Source organism: Trachurus trachurus (assembly GCF_905171665.1).
Source record: "Trachurus trachurus genome assembly, chromosome: 9".
Taxonomy (NCBI): Eukaryota; Metazoa; Chordata; class Actinopteri; order Carangiformes; family Carangidae; genus Trachurus; species Trachurus trachurus.
The window spans coordinates 14,368,250-14,393,401 of record NC_139895.1 but is presented as its reverse complement, the minus strand read 5'-3'; the positions used below and the strand labels follow the sequence as shown (position 1 = coordinate 14,393,401).

The 25,152-nt window shown below is 42.2% G+C and overlaps 1 protein-coding gene across 1 annotated transcript; it reads right to left on the bottom strand.

Moving 5' to 3' along the window:
* Positions 1 to 1,708: 1,708 nt before the first annotated feature.
* On the bottom strand, positions 1,709 to 24,996 carry cspg4ba (chondroitin sulfate proteoglycan 4ba). Its single transcript, XM_083978187.1, has 10 exons — positions 24,731 to 24,996; positions 20,476 to 20,639; positions 15,081 to 18,653; positions 14,043 to 14,516; positions 13,214 to 13,390; positions 9,119 to 9,317; positions 7,741 to 7,872; positions 4,785 to 4,957; positions 4,124 to 4,307; positions 1,709 to 3,924 (listed from the first exon to the last, which is right to left on the bottom strand). Exons 1-10 carry the CDS (start codon positions 24,825 to 24,827, stop codon positions 1,865 to 1,867), a joined length of 7,233 nt encoding a protein of 2,410 aa, XP_083834313.1. The 5' UTR covers positions 24,828 to 24,996; the 3' UTR covers positions 1,709 to 1,864.
* Between the last annotated feature and the right edge of the window lie 156 nt (positions 24,997 to 25,152).

Here is a 25,152-nt window from a genome sequence, read left to right as displayed (position 1 = left end):
AAGATTAAAAAAAAGTTTTAACCAGTGTGATTTGATCGGGTTTATAAGGAAAACAAAACATTTCAGTGTACATCCATGATGGGAAGCATTTGTGACAAAAGTCGGATTTTAAATATCTAATCTGGCATTGTCAAACAAAGACCTGTTATTGACAAGACATGCAACCCTCATCAAAGGTAACATGGAGTAAATGACTGTTAACAAAATACCTGAGTTTACAAAAAGTTATACTGTAATATATCATACATAACAACAATATAAAATCTGAACAATCAATTGAAATCCTTTAGACAATACATCATTGTACCAGTGTCAATCTTAGTAATTCACAGTTGGATCAGCTCCCGCTCAGATGACCATGACCCGTAATGGGAGAGACTTCAATGTGCATGAGGACCAGAGAAAGACGTGACTGATTAAATTAGGCACCGAACATAAGTTAAAATTTACCACAATGAAGACTGCTTCGTAAATGCTTAATGACCAAAGTCTGTCCCACCAGCCGGATCTATAGCAGTGATTGGTGTAGGATTGTTAGCCAGTCTTTTCAATATTTGATTGTGCAACTCAAAGAGAACTCAAAGCCGTTGTGGCTCTTATTAATGTATCAAAAACAACAAAAAGCGCTGGCAGTAGTGGTTTCGTCCTTTACCTGGTCTTAAAGCTACATGAATCAACATTTGGCCTCCAACAGGCACAAGATCACAAAATCACTTTGAATGAACAGCATCATGATATTATAAAGTTGATACTTAAACTGATAGAAAACAACTTCCTTACTACATTTTTAGCAGAAAGAGACCAGTATTATTCCATTGGATTCTGTTTATGGTCATATGGTGAGCTATTGGCTCTGGTTTACTGTAGTAGTTTAGTTTGTCTCCAACAACTTTGTGTTGTGAGTCACTATTAAAGGGAAACTATGCAAGTCTGGTCGCTTTTCCGCTGTTATGCTAACCCTCATCCCGGCCAGGTGCATTTGTTTTTAATGAAGCCGGCGAGAAAGCAATCCAAGGAGAGGTTGAAAACGTTATATATCAAATGCGATGCTGTCATAAACAAGAGATTATGGGTTACGGGATGCGTTTGTGTCGTTGTGCCGCCAAGACGAGAGCTGAGACACCGGGTTGGCCGAAACTGTTTAATTAAAGCAGAAGTGAGTGATCCGGTCGTTTTCGCTAATGCTGCGTTCCAGGCAGGCTTTTGAAATCGTAAATTACAGCTTCAAGTCACAACTTACGACTTTGTAGCGTTCCAGGCAACCCACTCGTGTTTTTCCGACCTGTTTTACCGGTGAAAGTCACTATAACGGCCACTCGTAACTTCCGACCGGTGAACTCGTACCAGATCGAACTGGTACCACTTCACGGTCGGAAAAATACGAGTTTCCTTGAACGCACCATAACAGTCCTCGTCGCTACGTCACCACATTCACGGCGTTCCTTGGCTGCACACACAGCCCTGCATGCCATTCTCTCTCCTCATTGGATAAAAACTGTAGGATACGATAAATGTTTTCTCTTCGGCTCAGAGCAGAGCAGAGGGACTGAGAGACCCGTGATTCAGTCCAAACACTCTATGTAAGTGATTGCTGTCGGAAGATATAACTATTTAAGACTTATATTAACACAAATATATCACTTACTTCTGCTTTAAGGTAAAAAGTGTGGCATTGTTAAGCTAAAAATCTTGCATAGTTCCCCTTTAAAGCAAAATTATTGATTCATGCAGCTTTAAGATAATAAATTAATTAATTATTAGAGCCTCATTTGGTACTTAACCTTAAACTTATTTTAATCCATCATCAAAACCTGTAACAGTATCTCCAATACATGATATAGCTGTGAGTCGGTTTTGTGGAAAATCATACCCAGTACTGGTTCTTCTGAAGAGTAGGAGTGGCGATTCTAATAATTTGGGAAGACGCTGAAGGGGAACCATTGCTCCAAGAACTTAATAGCATGTTTGAATCAATGGTGTCATAACCCGGCCCGTGATTTGACACCAATAATCGATCAAGGACAGGGCTGCCTGGACCGTTGGGGTTCAATGGAGTGACAGTCACTGTAGGAACTGTTGTGCTCCTCTGGGCTTGGCCTTGGTAGGACTCACTGTTTGGAAGACCAGTGGACGGCTGCTCCCTCGGCGCAGTAGCGCTCTGCTTTCTTTGCCTGTAATGTCGAAGAAACACAACCAGGACCACAAAGATGATTACAAGCAGCAGCAGGGCCAGCAGCGGAAGAATCACCAGGAGCGGATTGGAGGTTTTTTGAGGGTAGGATTCAACACGAACTGGTGTGTTTCTAAAGGGGAACTCCTCCGTTCCATGTGTTGGTTTGCCCAGCGTCGTACTGAAAATGCTAGTTCTGTTGGAGTTTCCCCAGCGGCTGCGTGCCTGGAACTTTTGCTGGTTTTTGCTGGGCTGCTGGGTGGAGAGAAAAGCTGTAGACAGGAAAGGTGAAGCCGTTCCATTTCTGGAAGTCTGGACTGGTGTCTGTGTAACAGATGCTGTGGTTTGGACAGGACTCTTTGTGGTGGGAAAAAGTCCTGGGTCGTATGGCACAACTTTAAAGTGGAACTCCCCTATAGCAGGTTGTATGTTATCAGCTTTCAGTAGAAACACCATTGAGTCATTCAGCTCTTGAACTCCTGTCATGTTTGCATTAAGCTCCAGGGCTACCTTCCCCTGCATCACCTCCTGAAAGGTGAAGGAATCTGCTTGTACAGTTTTCTTGGACGTTTTAGTTTTGGCCTGAACCAACTTCCCGTACTTAGGATGGGATATAATTTCAAATACAGGGTCACTACTACTAATGTGAGCCAGTTCAGAGACATTGAGAAAACTAGGGCCGAGTTTGATAGCAATCCCATTGGGAATCCTCACACCTTTGCCAACCTGGATCAAAGGTGTGACAGTTATGTTAAACACATGACCGGTCAGATTTGCTTCCGAAGTGAAGGCGGTAAACTCAAAGCTGTCTTCTCCAGAGGAACTGGAGATCATATGGTAGGACAACCTCCCAGCTTGTAGATCTTCCTGTTCAAACTGTGTTATCTCTTGGTTGTCCTTCAGAAGTTTGCCAAAGTTTGGAGGCCTTGTAATCTGGTAGTGAATGGTGAAGTTTTTCCCATTGGTAACAGCAGCAAGGTTATCCTGGGTCAGAGATGTTGAAGTCTTGCCTTGCTCCAGCGTCAGTGCAGTGTAGTTGACCAGGGAAATTGTGATTTCTGTCACCTCAAGGTTAAAAAGTTTATATATTGGTTTGTGATGACCATCTGTGACACTGAAGTAGAACACCCCCGAGGCAGAGCTTCCATCATGGATGAAGTAGACGCTTCTGTTATTGATTTGGGCTTGGGTGAAGGCCACTAGTGACTGATTCAAACTTCCTTGAAGAGCTAGGTAGCCATTGTTTGGCTTGCTAATCACAGAGAACTTAATATCATCAGGGGGATTGTCTAAGTCTTCAACTTTGAGGTTCTCAGGCCCGAGGACAACTGTATCTCCTTGCACCACCTTCAGACTTGGAGCTTTGGTTTTTAGCAAAGGTGGTTGATCATTCACCGGCTTGATTGTAATGTTGAAACGCTCCTCAACGACATCACTATCATCTTGAGGGCGATGAGCCGTTTTACCCTTAGGATTTATCCATGCGCTAAAGGAGAACGAATCCAGTGTTGTCTCAGAGTTGTCGTGCTTGTAGGTGATGCCATATTTGTTGACAATGAACTGGGAGAAGTTTGGTTTCTCCTTCGTGAGGTTTCTCTCACCCACCGTGATGACACCGTGCTGAGGCAGGGATGTTACCTGGAACCAGACCTCATGGGAGCTTCGTTGAGGTGTTGGCAGTTTTGACATCAAATTAGAGGCATCAAGCTTAGATTCATCGATGACAACACTCTCCCCTTCTGTTACGTCAGCACCTGTCCCCAAGAAAACACCAAGTAAATCACCAGGAAAGCATTGTTGAACATGTTTAGTGATAAATTAACATAAATAGGAGCATTTGGATAGGAGGTTTGTGGGGTTTCAGTGCAGTGAATAAAGAACATGCTGATGTTAACATAGCTCAAAGCATTGCCATGTCTAATTGTAGCCTCACAGAACAACTTTTATTCATACCTGTGTTTGCCAGCAGGACTGTGTTGTGTTCAGGTCCAGTATTCTCATAGGAAATATCTATTTTGAAGGTCTGGCTGTCCAGAGAAGCGGGCGGTGATGCCACAGAGAAAGTCACAGTGTCCATGGCTTCCCAGCCAACTGACTCAATAGGGGTTTGAATGTATATAACTTCTTTCTTGTCCACCTATGGTACAGAAACGCCACAAATCACTGGGAAAGCTTTGTCCAAAAAAAATTAACAGCCACAAATTTGTGCAACAGCAGCAGATTAGCCCTCCCTTAAGACTGCTGATGGTTTAACTACATATAGAAAGCTCAATGGCTCAGTAATTCTTCACCAAGACATTTCTACAAGTGTGTCCAAGATTTCTTAATTAATCTAAATATGCTTTGCTCAGCAGTAAGATATAGTACACAAAGCACCACAGCTTTAACTGTGTCAAATAGCAATCCATCAAGATATAACTGATTACATAAAAGCCTCGTGTTCCACTCAGCTCAAGAAGCACAGAGTCCATTTCCTGAATAAGGATGCAGAATATCTATTATTCATACTCTGGAAATTTGGCAACTTCCCACATGAATGGAGTAGCTGTGATGTTCAGGCTTACTCTGGTTTAAAATATACTGAGGAAAAGTGCAGCTTCAGCTTTTCACTCACCATGTCTTGTGTAAAAGTGGAGATGTCTGCTGTTGAATTATCAGGCTGCCTCGTCACCAGTCGCCCCAGCTTAGGATGCCGAATCACACTAAATGTAATGATGCGATTGGAGGTGTTGCTAACGTCGTTGGTCTCCACTTGCAAATGCTCATTTGTGATCAGTGCAGATGAACCTGGAGGAAAGACATAAACAGATTTAAGATAATTAGTGACAGAGTGTCCTCAATTGCCGACCATGAATCTGTATCTGTGAAGGAATTCTGTGTTTTCTTGTCTGGTGTTCAGTTCAGCTGTGACCACATTGTTAAAACTGTTGCGTGGCTCCATCAAATCCAGCAAGTTTTTTCCCTCTGAAGGCGTTTCATGTCTTTTTGACTCCAAATTATGCAAAGCAAGGTCTGGAATAGACTGATGAGCCTCCTTTGATGTGTCAAAATTAAAGCGGCACTGCAGACATCACAGACTTTTTTTTTTTTTTTTTTTTTTTTACACAGCACTGTCCAACTGCAGTGCGGGTGTTACATAAAATCCACACAAGAAATTAAAAGTGGATCAGCTCCTAGCAGGCGCGGAAATCTTCCACTTGAGAAAAACCTAAAGGGAAACATCCTCTGTGAATGATGACAGGGCCTCACATTCTGAGAGCTTCTTTTCTTTGTAAGATGAACCACATAGATCTCCATAACCCCTCGCTGCCACTGAGAAGATTGTTGAGCATACTAAAAAAAGACTGCCGATAAATGAGAGATAGAAAGCAATGATAGAGGGAAAGAGAGGTCGAAGCACAGTGATATTCATTCATCACTCTTCGTGCGCACTCCCACGAAAGAGACTTGTCATTCTCATGGGAAATTTCCTTTCCGAGGGGAAGAGGGGGAGACGGGCTTTCTTTTTTTGTCTTTTTTTTTTTTGACAATGAAAACCTATCATGCTCTAAATCTGTAGGAGATGGGATTTCCTATACTGTCAGATATTTGTGCAGCTGTTCTTGATGGCAGCATATAGACATGAACGCAGGAATGCTCAGAGATATACAATCAAAACACCCGAAGTGGCCTATGGGAAAACAAGGCGTTTATGAAATAATAATAAAACAGTTTTTGACAAATACAGCAACAAAGAGGCGAGAAAAGTCAACATTAGTGTATCATTACTCCATATACACCACTGTAATCCATCAGAAGTGTTATTCACTTGTCTTCTTCTCTCTCCAGCTCCTTTTCCACCAAACACAGCCACTTCAAATCACTTCTCTGTGTTTATAACAAACTACAACACTGTGAAATCATCCATGTTAGACTGTCTGATGATGTGCACTGTCTAATATTGCACAGCTGTGTAATAATTTGATTTGTGTATTATTTCCTCACTCTACTTGCCGGCAACAACACAATGACTCACTGTCAGACCGACACACCATCAGGTAAACACAACACTGGCCTTCCTAATGAGGCATGTGCAACCATTTAGTGAGGAGCCTCTGCACAGTTTAACAGAAAACCAGCTCAGACATTTGAGGACTTTTGCAGGGAAGAGGAAAAACATTAATCTCCCCCCACCACAGTGTTAAAGTGTTTCATGTCACCACCCCCCTCACCCCATCAAAACCCTTCATTGTCAGTTAAAGCTCCCATCCCGCCCCCCCTCCCCTGCCTTTCTCCCTGTCCCGCCTGGCACAGAGCACAAACAGGGCTGCCTCAGACAGACAGTGGCACAGCTTTTCAAGTACACACTCACCCTGTGGCTGGGAAGCTCAGCAGAGCGTGCCAGTTGGCAGTTTGCAGCCCTCACAATATTCTTTCCCCCTAACTCACGGATCGGACCACTGGAAATCTGAGAAAAAAGATCTCAGATGTGTTTGCAGACACAGGCGGCTCTAAGTCTATTTTTAGCTCCTGAGTATTGAAAGTAGCATGCCGTATATTAAAACATCACCAGTCTGGTATTTGGGTAATGTAATAACTTGGCTGCTGGAAAATGTTGGTGTATGAGTGTCAATCATAGGAACACCTATGAGAAAGAATATGAATATATCTTAGATTTAAGTGCTAAATATAATAAAAACTCACAAACTGAATAGAAAAAAGAATGTGATATTGTCTGCAAAGCGATGAGCAATGGTGGGGCTTTTTAAATTATACAAATGAAATGACTCACAATATGAATCACGACACTAACTGATGATGTGATGCAGGTGAGGATGGCTAGGACAGGCTTTTGACCCAGATACTACTAGTAAAACTGACAGGACTGTCAGCAGGAGAGCATGTGGGAAGAGTGACACTCTATTTTAAGCTGGAATTTTATATTTGAATGATGAGCAGGAGGCAAACTTTACCACTCGAACCTCCTCTGCTTGCAAATCTAAGTTTTTCGGGGGGGTTTCAGTTAAAAATATATCATGTAGGCTGAGTATGATATTGATTATGTCACACAGCATGCGGCAGCTTCTGTGGTATGGTGAGGTTGATCCAACCCTGCTTTAATGGCCTTAATACACCACTGGAGAACAGTGTTGAATTATTTAACCATTTCAATTTTTAGCCTGAGATTGATGCAAGTAAGACTGGGAAAGGTCACGCAAACACAATACATCATCGTTTTGCTAAGAAATAATAAAAATGAAACCGAAAAAGAGGAAGTCAATACATTTTGGTTGATACAGTAAAACCTAAAAAGAGTTATGTGTGGGTGGATGACTGTTCCAGACAAAAATATTTGGTTTCAGGTCCTTCAAGGGAGCAGCTGTGTAGTTTCATCATGATACAGAGGACTATACAGAAGATGCCCAAAGTTCTGCTGACCTCATTCTAGGAAATAAAACTAATTTAATTCCTTTTTTGACCCCACTTTGAATTCTCTGTTAGAAAGCATGTGTTACTGACAAGAATATAACTTTAGAGCAATCCAAGGGTTTCCTGTGATGACATGATGCTAGTCGGAGTGAAGGGTTTACCTGGAAACACCTTGAGTGGACGGTTTTTCTCCAGACTGAGGACTAAGGCTCTGGCAGTGATGCTGAAGATCTGCCTCGGGGTGAAGTTCACACCGTCGTTGACTTGGAAGTTGAATCCTCCAGACATGGCACCTGGACATGACAGGAAAAACAACACCAAACTGTCAAGAAGTCTCTGAGGACACGCTGTTAGACTCTGACCTGCTGCATTGAATAAAGAACAACTGCATCAAAGTTTTGCGAGGACAAGACGTCTCTTTGTTCTCGGCCCGAGCAGATTTACAAATGAGCAACGTCTGGTTTCAGCAGAATACACGGATAAAAACGAAAGTAAATGATCAGCACTCCTGATGGTGGTCTCAGAAAAAACTGCAACGCAAGCTAAAATTTATTCTGAATCAATAGGGGGCTACTGAATATAACCAATAGTCTATACTGGTGTAGATGTGTGTAAATGTGCTTGTATAAAGAAGAAATTCTTCATCACACAGGGTGGGGTCGAGCACCTTACACATTGTTATCTGAACCTTTCCCGCCGGTGGTACAGTACAAGTACAGGCAATGGAAAAAAAGAAAAAAAAAAGAGATATGGATCAGAAGAGTGAGCAGAAATCTCATCTGAGACTGACGCAATCAAATGTTGACAGATCTTATCCATGGTTTCACTTCACATTCACAGACTATTACCACCTCCAGCCGCCCGCCTTCCAGTCCACTCTGTCTGAACTGCAAAGTCATTTCATGGCTGTTGAAGAAAGTTTCACATTATTTCTGCTGCATGGTCGACATGAGCACAGGGCAAACATGCTGCGAATGATCCCGTGCTCGCACAGATTTCAAATCTTAGATCTTGAAATATGAGATTATTTATCTCATATTTCTCATATTTATCTATCTTATATATTCAGGCTATGTCCTTAGGTTGAATGTGTCAGGTGGTCAATAACCTTGAATTGAAATAATTTACTATGGTAAAAGAAGCAACAAACCAATTTGTACTTTTTACGAAAAATACTAAACATTTTACGTTTTCATTCAGTGACTCAAAATTCTTCTTAACCAAGGAATAAAATGACACTGATTTATAATGCTTAGACTTTGGCAAATTATGTAAGACAAACATTTTGTTCTTAAATGAATAATGTGAGATAACTGAAATCATTATTATTAATAAACTGTTGCCACACAGTAAGATAGGCTCGATACACAATACTTGTCCCTTGCTAAGTTGACTGCTAGCTTTAAAGTGTATATGTCAGCCCTGTGATGGACTGTTGTCCTGTGCCCGTATGAATCTACTTTTTGTGCTGTAGCAAGTCTGATATCAAATATTTGTATATCATATACAGTCAGTGTTACTTTTAGTTTCCCGCTTTACCTTTGTGCACAAACAGCAGCTGTCCCTGGTCTATGTGCGCCTGGGTGAAGTTGAGCACCGCCTTCATGGGGGCGCTCTTCAGGGCCAGGTATCCGTTGCTCGGCGGCATCACCATGAACTGGAGCTCCTCCGCAGGCGTGTCCTGGTCCTGAGCCCTCAGATCCTCCGGGCTGATCTCGGTTACTGAGGACACCCAAACCTGGACACGAGACACGGACAACAGACGTCATCTGTGATGCTGATGAAGACACAGACCTCCAGGAACAGAGTGGGTTTGACATTACTCAGAGTGAGGGTCCTAACATTATTTGACAGGCATATGTGAATCTGACATTTATTTTGATTGATTCATATTTTGTTATACAAATAGGGCATTAGACTTTAAAGCTTATTTCGATTTGCCGCCGGTCTGAAACATCCGTCGTAATTCAAGTAGTCTGGAAAATCTAACGGTATTGTCTTGAGTACAGAACAAAACCATGTCAGGTACTTTTTACCCCACTGATTAAATGCACCTTATCTCTGCTGCTACAATACAACTGAAAAGGAAGTCACATAAAAGAGAAACGGAAACAGCTGATGTGTCCTTGTCATTCATCATCACATACAATGGGCCCAGGATGCTGTGGGTGTGAGTCCAGCTGCAAGGCTACTCCAATGTGTTGTTCTCTCTCTTTCTTCTCTCTAGGTCCATTTTCCCCCCCTACTGTTCCTTCATCCATTGAAGCACAAAGTTACAAAAATAATCTCTTAACCATGGCACCTGAAGATGCTGAGACAATAACAACCGATGTCGCCCTGGGCTTTACTCCAGTCACAGTCAACAACATAATGAACATACAAAAGTCACCTTCAGGCTTGATGACACAATGCAGACCTGAAGCAGAATAGGATGTAGAGCAGTGGCACAATTAAGGTCTGAACAGAGGAACTCACAGACACGTGGGACACTAAACTACTGGCCACACGCACTCGATAAGGAAGGATGGAGGGAGGATTTTCTGACAACAAACACAATGATTTCAGTCATTTATAGGCCACAAACCACAATTTTGCCACCTTAAAAGTGCTGACCAGAAAGATGAGTCAATTAACGCTAGTACAGCAACCATTTTAGTACTTATTACCTGCTATCTGTCATGTTAAAACTGCCCAAATTTAAGGTAAAATTATTTAATTCCTGGTTAAACCTGAATATATTTATTTCTCTGTTTAGTGGCTAAGTGCTTGCAGCCGTCTTTGTGTGTCTGACTGTGAGCAGTGAGCTTGGACAGACTTTCTTTTCTCTGAGAGAATGTGAGGCTAATGAGAGCAGTAGCCTAAGGTCATGGAGTGGAAAATAAAAACACTGAGCTTTGAAATTCTAAGATGCTCTATAGCGCTGACAACACTGCAGAGGAGCAATAATAATCTGCAGGTTTGCAGCTACAGTATTTCACCTGTTTTCTTTGATAAAAAAAAAAAAAGTTGATCACAACAGGTTTAAGGTCACAGCACATGTTAATTTTAGGTTTGGAAAATAAAATCCATTTTGACTGGAGCTCATAGTGCCAAGAGCTTTCTTATGTATCACAACATTATTGTGTTGTTCACTAATGAGTGCAAACTTCCTGTTTTTTGTTTGTGGGTGCACTGCAGTCACAAGATGGGTAGCATTTTATATAGAGGGTGTGATCACAGTTACTTCTCTAGTTTTCACACACTGACTAAATACGTGTATTTCTACTGTAGGTTGGTTTATGTGAGAAACGGCTCAAACTGCAAAACCTGCAGTTTGCAAGGTGAGGGGAAGTGGGTGGAATGACGAAAAACAAACCCCACTTGCTGGGGCTAACGTGCAACTTGTCATAAACATCATGAGGTATAAAAAATATCCGAGGCAAAGTTTTACCTTTTAAAACTACAAAATACTGGGTGATACTGCTCTAAATTCACTACATCACTAACTGGCTGTGAGCTGGTATCTCACTTGGTTGGAAATGTTACTGGAGCAGAAGCATGGGGCACTGTTTCAATTTGCACCTGTAGACTAATATCACATCGGTCCCATCTCCTCCCCTGCCGTATTATATGGGAACACATGCGAGTGCCTGTTCTTCATAGCAGGAAATGACTACACTTCCAATAATCCCTCATTAAAACAGGAAGCCACAGCAGGATGGGTCTGACAAACAGCACCAGGGGTGACTCCACCAAATTCAAAGACAAGACACATGAGATCAATTTGCACAAACAGCCCCTGTGGGTGAAAAATCAATCCCCCAGACACAACAGGGCGCTCATCAGGCAGCGTTAGTCACAGACAGCGTCACAGTCAAAACACCACTGCACCACACTCAGCTTTCTGTTGGGTTCCTGTAAGTGTTGCCTTCCACATCTCAACAGTTTTCAGGTGGTTTAATACATTTCTTTTAAATCTCACCTGCACTAAATAAAAATATCTCACATGTTTCTTCACATTTAGCCTGTCTCAAAAAGATAAGCCCTCATGACAAACAACAAAGAATTTGACTTCAGGAGACTCTATGTGACAACTTGATGAGTTTTAGTCCCTCTTTAGATCCTGACAGTTTTAAACAAGCACCGAACATGCACACATGAGTCATTGTGATGACATTATTATCTAAATATCTGATAATATATACCTGGTATAGATAGAAAACTCATATTATCTGTTGGCATAGTGTTCAGATTTTTGAATAAAGATCATCTGTGTTGTTTGCTTATTTCAGTTTTGATTAAAAAAAGGAAAAAAAAAAGGCATCAGCTTATTTTCATGCAGAATTGTCTTATGGTTTATTCAGCATTTACCCATCTTATATAACAACAATAATCCCTGTGGCATGCTACTGAATAAAAATCTGATGAGTCCTCTTAAAATATTGATTCAGAATAAATCAAAACAAACTTTCCAATAAGTTGTATGAAGAAAAACATCCTGTTCCCCCTCAGTCTGTTGCAGACCTGTAAATCTCTTCATATCTTCTACAGTTTGAGACTCCACACTATGTGCAGTGGCAGAGCGCCACCTTGTGGACACTGACACCCCGGTTCCCCCTCTGGTAAAACATGACATAATGACCACTGATCTCATTTGCATAAAACGGATCATCACTAAGTGGCAGAGCAGTTGGTCAGAAACTGTCACCAAAATTCATCCATAAACTTATTTACAGTGTTTTCTGGTCAAAACTACCTGAATTCACCTCGATCGCTGCTGCTCTTCAGCGCAGTAAATTTTAGAAGCTGCTCCTCTCTGAGTTTGCAGGAATTTGAGGCATCTGGGGCAAAGCTGCACACACAATAGAGGCCTATACTCCAGCCTGTCTTTCCAGCCTGGACCTCTCCCAACTCCAGCCACTGAAGCTGGAGGGGTACAAGTCAGCAGTGCACAGCGCAAGGACACACAAACACACACACAACACAACAATGACATTGTCATTTATGAATCATAATCAAAAATGCTTTTCCCAGCAATCCTCTTTGGAATAAGAGGACAGTGAGGATAGTTATGTAGCAGGAGAAGCAGGCCCTAGCTGAGGCTGTATAATTATACAGTAATAATAGTTATATAGTGTTTGCTATTTCCAGGCCATGCCATCATGCCACTCAACGCTATGATGATGCTCTGGAATGGATTAAATTCAAGGCAGCTGCATGATCTAATGTCCCTGTTATACCCACAGGTTATTTTGCATTTGATTTCCAGTGTTTAGTATTCATGAGAAGCTTTAAAAATCATTTCCAGTCAACCCAGGCTTTGCAGGGTAGCAGCTCCACTTTCAATTCATTGGCCCTGCTGACCCTCACAGAGAAGCAGCGACATGTTTGAATATTAGGCAATGTTTCTGAAATGCATACAAGTCGCAGGCATCTCCAAAATATATGTCAACGCATGGTCTGTGCAGCCAGACCCCCCCCTCCTCTACTGACCCTCCTCCACATAGCAAACATAGTTTCCTCATCCAGCCAGTCAGCCATGGCAACTTGCAACTCTGCCCCCATGAAAACTGCCTGACAGTAAGCCATGGTGCCAGACCTGCTAGTAAAAAAAAAAAGCATGTCCAGTTTAAATATAGAGCGCTGCAGACTCACCCTGAGGACCCTGTTGGCTGTAATAACAGGAGGCTCATCGTTGACAGCTGTAACCTGGATGTACACCGTCTGGGCTGCACTCTGCTTCCTCAGGCTTGAGTCATTGGCCATCAGAGTGAAGTTGTCGGCTAAGGTTTCGCTGCTGTCATGGACGTAGTAAATGAATTCATGTTCCACCTGGTTGGACATCAGGGAAATTATAAATAATTAGGAAAAACCTGACACAAAAACTGGCAAAGATTTATTCATAATACAGCTGAACAAAACGCTAACATTATGTGACACTTAGGTCACTAGGCGGTGGCGTGAAATGCACATAGAGAGAAAAACAAAACAAGTGACTCTAGCTGGCATAGGGTGAGAAGAAAGGGTCACGCAAGGGTAATACACTTTAATGTTATAATTTAATTAGGGATGATTTTGGGGTTACAAACACCACAAAAATGCCTGTGGTTTAAAAAATCTCAAAGTGTAAAATTGAAATTGACGTGACACAAAATGGAGAAGATGAGCTCGGGGGATTCAGTGGTAGTTAAAATGTCATAATAATTACTGCACTAATAATATGTCAGATTAATTATCCATCAATCCATCCATCTAAGCAAAATTTTATTATTATTGTTAGATACGGATGTAACTGAGAATGTATTTTGTTTACAACCACTGCAATAAATCCCATTTATATGGGCCATTTCTGGGAAAACACTCTCATCTCAGTAAATAAAATATTACTGCCACACTAAATCTAATTATTTATCCACTGATCCATCTGCCTGTCTGCTGTTGTTTATCCAGAGCAACCAAAGCAGTGTCTGTAGGAATAACTCACCTGCCTCCGGGTGAAAGAGGTGATGGACACGCCAGGATGTCGAGAGTGTTCAATGTGGCCGTGCTGCGGGGGCTCAGTCAGACTATACAGGAAGTTGATTCCTGAAAAGTGTCGGTTGGTGACTTTGAGCACATCCTGGGTCAGTGCCTTGGAAGCGCCCTCGTTCAGAGTGAAATTTGAGACCTGAAGTGGGATGAGGCGTGGGATGATGTCAACAGACATCCTAATGTCGCTGACGTCAGTGACCCCGTTGGTGGCGTCGAGGATGAAGGTGTCGTCGACTTTGTTAGGCTCAACCTGCATGTACTGGATGTTCCCATTGTTAATGTCCTCTTGGCTAAACGTCTTGACGGGGGATTGTTTGGTTCCGATGTGGCGCTGCTCCGCTTCGACAAAACGCCGGAGAAAGCCATGAGAGGGGGCTACCTTGACTGTGAATACAATCTCAGATGGCAGGTTGTCTTCATGAGTGACCTGCAACAATCACAAAATGTAGTCTGTGGTTAAACCTGAAATGTTACATGTGTCACCAAAGTTCAGTTATCATTTTACTCTATATGGGACATGGCATCATTGTAAAATAAACAAAAACAGGTCAGCAGTCCTTTTGTTTGTTTTTTCCCTTCTCAGCCTTAAAAACAGGATAGTACACAAAATATGCCCTGGTGATGTCTCCAAATATTTTTCCTTCTGTTATCATAACTGTAAAGGATGAATATTGTTTGACTGCATGATTGCATTACTAACAAGAATTAGAAGTGGATAACCTTGAATGTCTCTAATTATATCATAAAATTGTATCCATAATTCTTCTTATCATTAGTCTATGTGTTGAAACAGAGAGGATTATGGCCCAGTAATGAAAGATAAAGAACTACAAAAACAAATATGAACATTAGATCTTAGAATAACCGTAATGCTAAAGCAAATTAGCAAAATGAATTGGATCTTGTAATATCAATAAATACATGCAGGATAAAAAATGGATAAGTATGTTTTTATTGGGAATAATTAAGCAGACCTTTCTAAAACACCCACCTCAAGTTTAGTTTCATCCATCTTCACTGGTTTTCCCTCTTCTACCAGTAAAGTGTTGTGATGCAGCACGATGGGCGGCCTCTGGTGACTCTCCAGGTAAACCTTAACATTGACCTTGACTGAAAACTGAAGGCCTTTTGCTTTCACTGTTAAATTGAAATAGTCAGACAGATGTTTGCTGTCATCGTGCTGATAGGAGATGAGCCCATCTTTCAAGTCAGACAGTGTGAACGAGTTCACCTTTGTGTCATTACGATAAAGTTTTCCATACTTGGGAACCACATCCATCTTGACAGTTACCTCTTGGTCATCTCTGATGTCTTGATTTGATATGACACTGAAATTACTGGTGGAAAAGGTTACCGAATGGCCCTTCTGAACCAATAATCCAGTGTTGTTCCCAGCCTTCAAGAAAGGGTCGTGTGCGCTGATGTCTAAAAGGCTTGATACAAAATGTTTTCCGTCTGACACAAAAAGCACAAATCTTCCTGTGCTGACACCTCTGTGGATGAACAACACTCGCTTTTCTTCCAAATCCTTCTGTCGAAACTGGAAAAGCCGATGAGTAGTGTCATTAACCAGGACCAAGTCTCCCATTGGGATTCCACGTCGAGTGTAAATCAACTGACCATCATCGTAATCAGTGTCGACATCATGATAACACAGATCCTCTAAAGTGAGTAACCTCTGTCCGTCCCTTACTACGTGGAAAACTTTATCAACAACACGTACTGGTTTTTGGTCATTGACAAGCTGAATGGAAATGTTGAATGACCCTCCTTTTGAGCCGATTTCATCCTCTGCAATGGAAGATTTGAACCCTTCGCTGGTGGAGGCTATGAAGGTGAACTCGTCTTGAGTCGTTTCACTGTCATCATGAATGTACATTATTCGTTCCTCTAATATATCCCGATTACTGAAGGTTAAGATGTTGTTGTAGCTAGCATTGGAATTTGATTGACTAATGCGGGCTAGCTTTCCATGTTTGGGGCTGCTTACGACTGTGTAGTACATATCCTTTGTACTCAAGGTCTCTGCAAACAGCTCATCTCTTGTAATAAGTTTGCTTTCTCCTTCCAGAAGCGAGAGTCCGTCATTTCTCATAAACACACTGTTGATATCAGCTTTAATAGAAAACTGGAAATCATAGTATTGAGACTGAGCGTGTTTGGAAACTAGCTGGAATTTGAACCTATCAGTTGTATCTTCGTAAGGCCTGTCGACTAGCTCATAATGTACTCTAAGATCTGTTATATCTTTTTGGCTAAAGGTTGAGTTCTTATTTAATACTGTGGTGTTGAGCAGGAGCTTTCCTTTCTTTGGTATGGTTAGAACCCGAAAATAAAGGTCATCTTCTGAGAGCGTCACACCTTCAGCTGCAGCAAAGAGATGCTCCGAGTCCATTGTCACTTTCCTAACTTTATCCAGGTCTATCATAACATTCCTCACTAGGTGGTATTTCACCCACTTGACAGTTATTGGGAAGAGTAGTTCAGTGTTGGCCCTTGCAGCCACATTAACTTTGCACTTAAAGAAATCAGTGGCATTGGATGTCTGGATGTCTTGAAAAGTGCTAACATATCTCAGGCGCTCTTTTTCTAAAAGTCTTTGGGAAAATGAGTCGGTAAGCCTCCACTCACCACTCGAATGAAGCCTCTGGAGTTCTCCATACTGAGGAGGTTCAATGATATCGTACCGGACGTCTACGACTTGTTTCACAGCATTGGTTTGGACAGCCAGCTGCTTTGTACCAATTATCGCCGTCTCTCCTTGAAGGATCTCAAGGCCTGTGTTGTTGGCAATCTTATACTCCAGTGCTACTGCCATGACCCTTAGGACCACAGTGTTGCTGACTTTTTCTCCATCACTAACTCTAAGAACTATCCTTGAGTTTCTAACTCCTTTGTGAACATAGTACACCTTGAGTTCTTCTAAGTCTGAATATGAAAATGAGGTCACTGCCTTCCCAGGGTTGTTTTCAATTTCCAAATATCCTGCATCAGCGTTCAGGTTCCCAAGCACAGAGAAGACAAGGTCGGTATAGCTGCTGTCAATGTCTACAGCTTTCAGAACATCTGTGGTGAGATGTTTCTTTGAGTTCTCCAACAGGACAAAAAGATTTCCCTCAGGGAGACTTAATTCAGGTGCATCGTTGGTTGGCGTCACAGTAATATTGTACCGGTACAATTTGTTGTTCTTCAAATAATTAGGAACTTGCTTTCTACTGCTAGAGTAGATTGAAAACAGGAAGAAGTCATCTGGTTCCTCTGACCCTCCATGGATGTACATCACTCGTCCATGCCAGAGGTCCAACATGCTGAAAGTGTTCTCCTCTTGGTCTTGATCGACATCAAGCCTTATCTGACCCCGGACCGGTTGTTCCCGAATTCGGAACATAATCTGTGACTGCCGAATGCCAAGTTTCTTGAAGTCCAGAAGAACCTTAATGTGTTTTGCTTCAAGGGATGCTCTATTACCTTCCTGCACAACAAGGTTTCTGAGATGCACAAAATCTGAGCCATACCTTTTATCCAAGCCCCTTGCAAGGGTGGACATGTGAAAAGATGGTGTGGGCGTCACCAAGTGAAAAAGGGGTCCTGGAACACTTGTTGGACTTATGGTGGTTGATGGTTCTGGTTCTTTCTCTGGCTCACATCCAACTGAGATATCCTTGGTGACTACAGCACTAGAAAGACCCATCTTGACGCCATTGACCTCAATGTTCTTCAGGCATCCTTTGAAGGAACCTCCCCTGACACGCTTTCCAGACACAGAGACAAGCCCCACCTTTCTAACTTCTGAACGAGTGCTATCGTCAATACCTCCAACAAAGAGATAGCCTTTGAGCTGAAGCCCCTTTGAACGAGAGCTGATGCTGGTTTTCACCATCTCTCCATCAACAGTTAGCTCCACGCTTTTGGAACTGAAATGTAACTTGACAGAATGCCATTTCCTGTCATTGATGAACGTAAGGGAACGTAGCTCAGTTTTGGTTCCAGCTTTCCCAACAATGGCCACTGGCAAACCCTCTTGAATCTCCACAGCCACAAAGTCCCCCTCTCTGGCTGAACTGTACAACATAATTCCCTCTTTTGCTGAAGTGTGCACAACACACTGAAATATGGCTTCCTGTTGGGCATTCCAGGTAGGAAACGAAATGTAAGCCCTGGAACTGAAGAAGCTGATAGGATCTTCCGCTGTGGCAAAGAACTGGGGACTGCAGCCTAAAGACACCTCATGGACATTTTTAAATCCAGTATATGGCCTTAGGGATGACAGCAAGTCATGTTCGTTGAAGATCACGTCCTCCATGCAGCCTCGGAAGCCAAGCTGGTCCCTGGGGATGTAAAGTCTGTCTAGGCCCCCTGAACCTCCAACATAGAGGCCATCCATGATGTTGAGATCACGATGGGAGCCTGGCATCTTTACACTTGTGTGGGAGTTCTTGTCCACAGTTAGAGTGACGTTGTGCTGCGCATGGTGGACCTCCACAGAGTGCCAGGCCAGGTCATTGAGCTGGGTGCTTCTTTCTGACTGTAACTGTCGCTCCCCAGATCCAAGGTCCATTTTGAGCTAAGATAGGAAACAAAACAACTCAATTACAACATATGCTACATCATAGGAATAATAGGCCCATCTAGTGATTTCAGCAGCAATTAAATCTAAGTTTAAGTTAATCGGTTTGGAATAGATGTTGTGCTGCCAAATTATTGTAATTGTGAGCCATGCTGAGAAATAGCAGTGTTGGTCTGTTGGTTCACACACTTTATTTGCCTCACAAAGCCACAATGGATGTAGATGTTTATCTAAACATGCGAGTACAGGTTACAACTGTATTAGATGACTAGAATTTCTTTACTGTTAACATGGATGAAAGGATTAATTGTAGACACCTTGACACTTGGAAAAGGAAACACAGGATTTAGACTGTTTATATTCCATGATGTCTCCGGTGAGCTTTGTCTGTGTTATAAAGCAGGAAGAGGACTCTTATCTCTTTGCCCTCAGCAATGTCCTCAGAGCATCATGTCACCATCTCAAACTAATGCTGCATTTAGATGACATGCTTGTCAAGGCTTGCTGCTGAGTCCCTGCTATTCATGCACGGGTTTCCAGGGAGCAACACTCATGTCTGACTCACATGGAATGAGATCCCAAGCCCGAGGAAAACTTGTGTGGTGAACAAAAAAAAATGTATTTGGTGACCTGTGACAGTTTAAGGAACAGGGACGAGCCTTTCACTCCTCGTGCTCACTGAAGTACAACAATGCAACACAGTCGTCAGTATGATTTATTCCCGGCAGCCCAAGTCTAACACGAATAGAAGCTTAGTCACAAGGATTTCTCGAGTTTGATGCACAAAAGCTACAACGCGTATCTCAGGACTCCCTGTGCTTCTTACGAATGTGTTTAAATTTTTAGAAAAAGTACTACAGTACAACTGTTAATTTTGTGTGCTGACTAAGCTCAGCAGAGCTACTTACAGGATGCTTTAGAATCACTCGTGAAGGGACAAAAGTATTTTATCCTTAAATTCCCTCAGCCATGCCTGTGTTGTGAGCTAAAGATAGTGCCTCCTGCTTGGGACACAAACCTGCCCTAAATTTCTTATGTGTTCCCAAGGTTAAAATATGTTGTCTTTAAATTAGAGGCAGATGGCCTGAGGTCTGTACTGCATGTCGTGTTTGTTTCTATTCACTTGAATTTAAGATTAAAGCCAGTTTCTAATTTTGCTTATTTGGCTGAGGAATTCAGACCAATCAGAAAAGTGAGCTTCTCATTATCACAAATGAAACAATAACATAGTGACAGCACACTCTTGCTACTACTGATCAAGAAATTTGATGAAAGAATCTCCTTCAGCACACATTTTTCAGTGCACTGACATTTCATAAACCAACTAATTTATAATAATGATTATCAATAATGAAAATAATCACCAATTGGATTCCTATACTATATATATGTATATATTATGGAGTGGTTACAGCAGGCATATGAGGAGTATGCTCAGAAAACTTGCGTATCTCACGCTATGATCTGGTAAAAATGAGCCCATATATCAAATATATTAAAAGCACAGATCTGACTGCTTTTATTAGCTCTTGTTTCCCACTGCGACAAGAAGTGACTGGTATGGAGTTAACGCTCAGGCTTGTCTGCTTGTGTTACTCTGTCAAGAGACTGACACTGTCAACTGAGACAGAACCATTGCTTACGGTGGTCAGTGCGCGCGCGTGTGTGTGTTTCTGCGTCTGTGCCAATTGAGAGCATCTATGTGGTTGAGAATATACATCTGCATACTGCTGGATGCATGCGACAATGTGAGTGCACGTGTGCGCTAATGTATGCTTGCACACATATGCTCATGCGCTGGGGCCATGGATGTACCCACCTGCAGGCGACCAGCATGGAGTTCTAGCAGGAAGTAGTCGGTCTGGCCAGCAGCGAGAAACAGCAGGCCATTGGTGCTGGAAGTCCGGAAGCGAACGCGGAGCATGTTATGGTCGGACGACTCTGTTGCCTTGAGCTGTACAAAGCCGTCGCCATAGAAGGAGGCTGGAGAAAGAGAGGTTGGAGAGGGAGAGGGAGAAAGAGAAGGAGAGAGAGAGAGTTTTCTTTTTAAAGAGAAGGAGAGAGCAAGTGGGACATTGTATATGGTCAAATGTGCTGTTGACTGTCTTTTGCAGTCTTAATTCAGTGCATCATTCAAACAGGGCTGAGCTGGAGGGAGATGGGGAACAGAAAGTACAGTAGCAGTAAGGACGACAAACACAGAGCAAGTCAAGTCAAGCATTGTGGTCTTAATATAGCCAACATGTGACATTTAGATATAAAAGCCAGGCTAATTATCATCCTGGTTGTTCTTTACAAGTGGAGCAAAGCACGTGCACATACACACACAGTGTTATAACACACACAATGCACAAATTATACCTCACCTTACTTAAGGGGGGCTTGTAATATTCTTTGGAGCTGCTTAGCTCAGCCTTCCCGGTGGGCCAGTAGTATTTTGTACTCTATATGCTCCACCATAATGGTTTACATGCAGGCAAGTACGACAAGTGTATGATTATGACTTTTAAAGCTTTACCTACAGAATAATAACCACCTTCAGGACAAAACTCAACACCGCCTGCTTGCGTAGTGCTACATACAGGATTACAGATTCCTGTCTCTGTTCATTTGTAGCTTCAGGAGCAAGTTGTTCATGGACTGTCCAAAACTGTAGTAATGACATATAGAATTTTTTTTAAAGGTATTTGACTTAAATGCTACAACAGCAGAATCGAGACTGAGGCAGTGGATGAGGATGTGGCTTGGAGGGAGTCAGACATGTTTGGGCCTGCCCTGCCCTGACAGGAACCTTCAACCTGAACATGAAAGGCTCTGACATCCCCACATTGTCTGTGGCCCCATGTTCCAGAAACAGTGTGGCGGATGGACCCAGCTGTTTCTTCTACCTCACCTCCCTGCCATTCCACATCACCCTGTAATCTAGGCTAACGTGTTCTGAGGCTTTATCATCTAAGGCCCCTCATGCCATCACCAGTTCGTTTTTTTTTAATGAGCTCCAGAGTCCCACGTATATTCAAAGGTTAACAAATCTTCGCCTCTGTGAGGAGATGTGTCCAATCCACATGTGATTTATCCGGAGTTCGACGTGACCCAGGGGCAAGAGCAGCTTGCTGCTAATGGCCCAGAGTGACTCACTGGTGAAGCTGGATAAAGTTAATGTGAGTTAATGCATTGTTGTAACTCCTAAAAGGGTTAATGCACTAATGGGTCAATCACATTCAATCTGTTTGAACTGTAAAGTATAAATCAAACCAATTAAACCAGTAAAGCATGTAAATTAGCCCTTCAACCATTATCAATATATAGCCATCAATCAACAGGAGCTGACACCAGAGAGACGAAAGACAAGTCAATCTTGATCAGACATGACATCAGAATAGTATTTTACTTAATTCTATTAGCGCCAATATTATTATTATTTTACAAATTACAGTTTTGTTGACAGTCCACGGCTTGTTAATAAAACAGATGCACAAAGCAAAATATGGCATGATTGCTCTTCCATAGCCAACAGACACCACAAAGCCCGTCTGCAAAAGATGACACAAACTGACACAAAGCAAGAGAGGCAAACATGTCCAACGTGGCAAAGCACACATTATGCAAATGCCCTCAAATGTGTCACAAAGCCAAAGTTCATAAAAAGTGACAAAATAGAGAAAGGAAAAATCAATTTCTCACAATCCCAGTTTCCCTAATGACAGTTTGACATCTACAAGTGTCAACAACTGTCCAAAAAGATGTTCCCACCAAATAGGACTATACTTTTTTTTTTTTTAAGCTGCCGAAAAGATGCTACTAATGACTGTTTGGGCATTTTTGTTTAAAAAGATGAAGTGATTGGGGGAAAAAAGTTGCTGCTGTCCTACTTGTCCCAAGTTACATATTTTCCTGCAAACCTCAAACATCACCATCCAACTGGTGCATGTTAGTGTTGACCACAGAAGGATCTAAAAGCACTTTCAGAACAAATTCACACAGAAATCTTCTAAGGCCCTGAACCCAGACTGCGTTACAATTTTTTTTTATGTCATAACAAAAGCAGACAGCTGAATAAGTACTTTTCATTCTAGTGAATTTTTTCCGTATGCATTTCTTTTGTGTTGAACTGAATTTAATCATCATTAACTGTGGGGCCCGTCCTCAGTTATAACTCTCAGTCTGGTGTAATGTGCCCGTTAAATTGTTAAATGCAGCTGGAAATAGGGAAAAATCTGGCCCACTGGCGCAAGCCGTTCAGATTTACTTATCCTTATTCTGACCCCGACTCAGACAGGGTGAGTTTATTGTCCTGAGTTCATACGTCATGTTCATTCATCTGACTGGCTCTGTGGACATAACAGCGAGGAAGCATTTCTGAAAACTAACCAAGAGGAAAGCAATGACATTTTTCCCTTAAATTCACTAGGATGGACCGGACATGCATGCTCATTTGTATTTTGCAATTGTAACAATGATGTTTAAGTCATATGATGTCATGTTATATTCACACAACAGGGTGGTCCCCTTAATGTTGCCTATAAGCTGCTGGATTCTTAGAAAGCTCTTGGATAACTATAATGTAGGGGAAGGAATTGAAGGTTGGTGTCCAGCTGCAGAAACACAGGCATTTGTGGGTTATGTAAATGAAAGAGAACAATACCCACACATAAATATACCTGTGTCAACCTGACTGTGCAGTAAGAGGAGGATTGTGAAGGTTGTTCTGTAATCTACGTGTCTGCAGGGCCACTTTCCGTGCGACAGGGACATTTTTTCGGTGAGATTTCACAAACCCCCCCAAACTCCTCCAACAACAAAGCCAGTGACCTTTTAGTGAACACCCGCTTACAGTTAATTTGAGGGGCCGAGACCAGTGCTTGTCACTGCCTGTGTGCTCAGTTTATACAACAAATCAAGAGATGCAACTTGACTGAAGTGTCTCTTCGATTTTTCTTTTTTTTCCCTCCGAGTGCCACTCTGTTGCTGATGCATTATCAAAACCTGGGACAAGGCTTGTTTCGTAACGTGAGGGGAATACAGACGATGCTCACATCCAGAGACGCATTCAAGTAAAGCAAATGTCTATACTGTAGTTATATTCATTGAAGGATATGGTTCAGTGTGAGTCACAGTAAAATAATTCCTGATTATCCCCCGGGCCACAGCCTGGATGAACACTGAATATAGATGACACATGGCCAGAGTCAAATCAACCAGACGGCCTAATGAATGCCCATATCTATGTAAATAATGTACATCTGTAAAAGAAAAAATCACTATAAAAAACACAAAAAAAACTATTTTTCCCCCTGAAGTCAACCACCACGGCAATAGCTGTCCATTTACATGCATTTGTTTGAATGTATTATTGTCACACAGATATTCTTCCACTGCAGTGGGCATCACAGTCCCATGTCTGCTGCTGCTGCATCTAACAAGGTGAGACTTGTAGGAGCTTACAGTGCACTGCATAGGCTATACACCATGCACACACAGGTTATCAAAAATCTCAAGCAAATCATTTGTGTTCAATAAAAAATTAAGATTATCAACCTGAAAAGCAAAATCATGCAAGGTCATGCATTGTGAAAACTAAACCTGCATCTGTGTTGTTTGCAGTACGAAAACATTCACATCCACATTGACATGGTGTTGTTCTGTTGGATGTCACCCTGAGGTTAACATTTTAAGACCTGTGAACCTTCACAGCAACTCCACAGCACGCACAAAAAACATTTAACAATCCTCTGTAAAGTGATACTAAAGCCTGCTTTTGGAGACACGCTCGTGATGATACAGAAATAGTGCTGCAGCCCAGATAAAAAGGGAAGAGCAGCCATTAAAATAAATAAATAAATGAAATCAAATAAAGCAGAGCTACGGGATTGTGTTGGGTTTGTTACCTCATAACTTGAAATCTTAAGTAGCCTTCAGGGAACTATTTCCTCTGTAAACTACAAACACTGGAGGAAAGTCGTTGGAGATAAAGTAGCTAAGTGGTTGTAGCGTTAACAAGCCGTCAGTGAAAGCACCACGTAATGAGTTGATATGTCTTTTGTTTTCATTGAGAGAAAAAGTTGCTTTGTTACCTCCCGACGCCAGCTCGACCAGGAGCGACCACCAAAGCAGCCCGCACAGCCACCGCCGCTTCTTCTCCTTCTCGGCGTTGTTCACGGCAGAGTCCATCTTCCTTCTCCGTCCCGGTGGTGCACAAACACTAGTTTTTAACTGGACTGCGCGGTTACATATTTACAGACACTGTTTTCACTTCTTCTCGCTTCAGTACCGTCAAACACAGGAGCTCAGTTAATCCCACAGCCGCAGAGAGAGAGAGTGAGTGAGTGAGTGAGAGAGAGAATGAGTGAGTGAGAGAGAGAGAGTCTGAAGCAAAACCTCAACTAGACTGAGCAGAGGCACCGATGTGGATCCTCGTCTAACTCCGCCTCGTGTGTGTGTGTGTGTGTGTGTGTGTGTGTGTGTGTGTGTGTGTGTGTGTGTGTGTGTGTGTGTG

Bases quoted from the DNA above. Each gene is read 5' to 3' on its own strand.
- cspg4ba (XM_083978187.1), bottom strand. From the start codon at position 24,827: ATGGACTCTGCCGTGAACAACGCCGAGAAGGAGAAGAAGCGGCGGTGG. The intron at 7,873-9,118 runs GTAAAGCGGGAA...TGTCATGTCCAG, and splicing joins GCTGCTGTTTGTGCACAAAG to GTGCCATGTCTGGAGGATTC. The intron at 3,925-4,123 runs GTATGAATAAAA...TCTTGGGGACAG, and splicing joins AGTCCTGCTGGCAAACACAG to GTGCTGACGTAACAGAAGGG.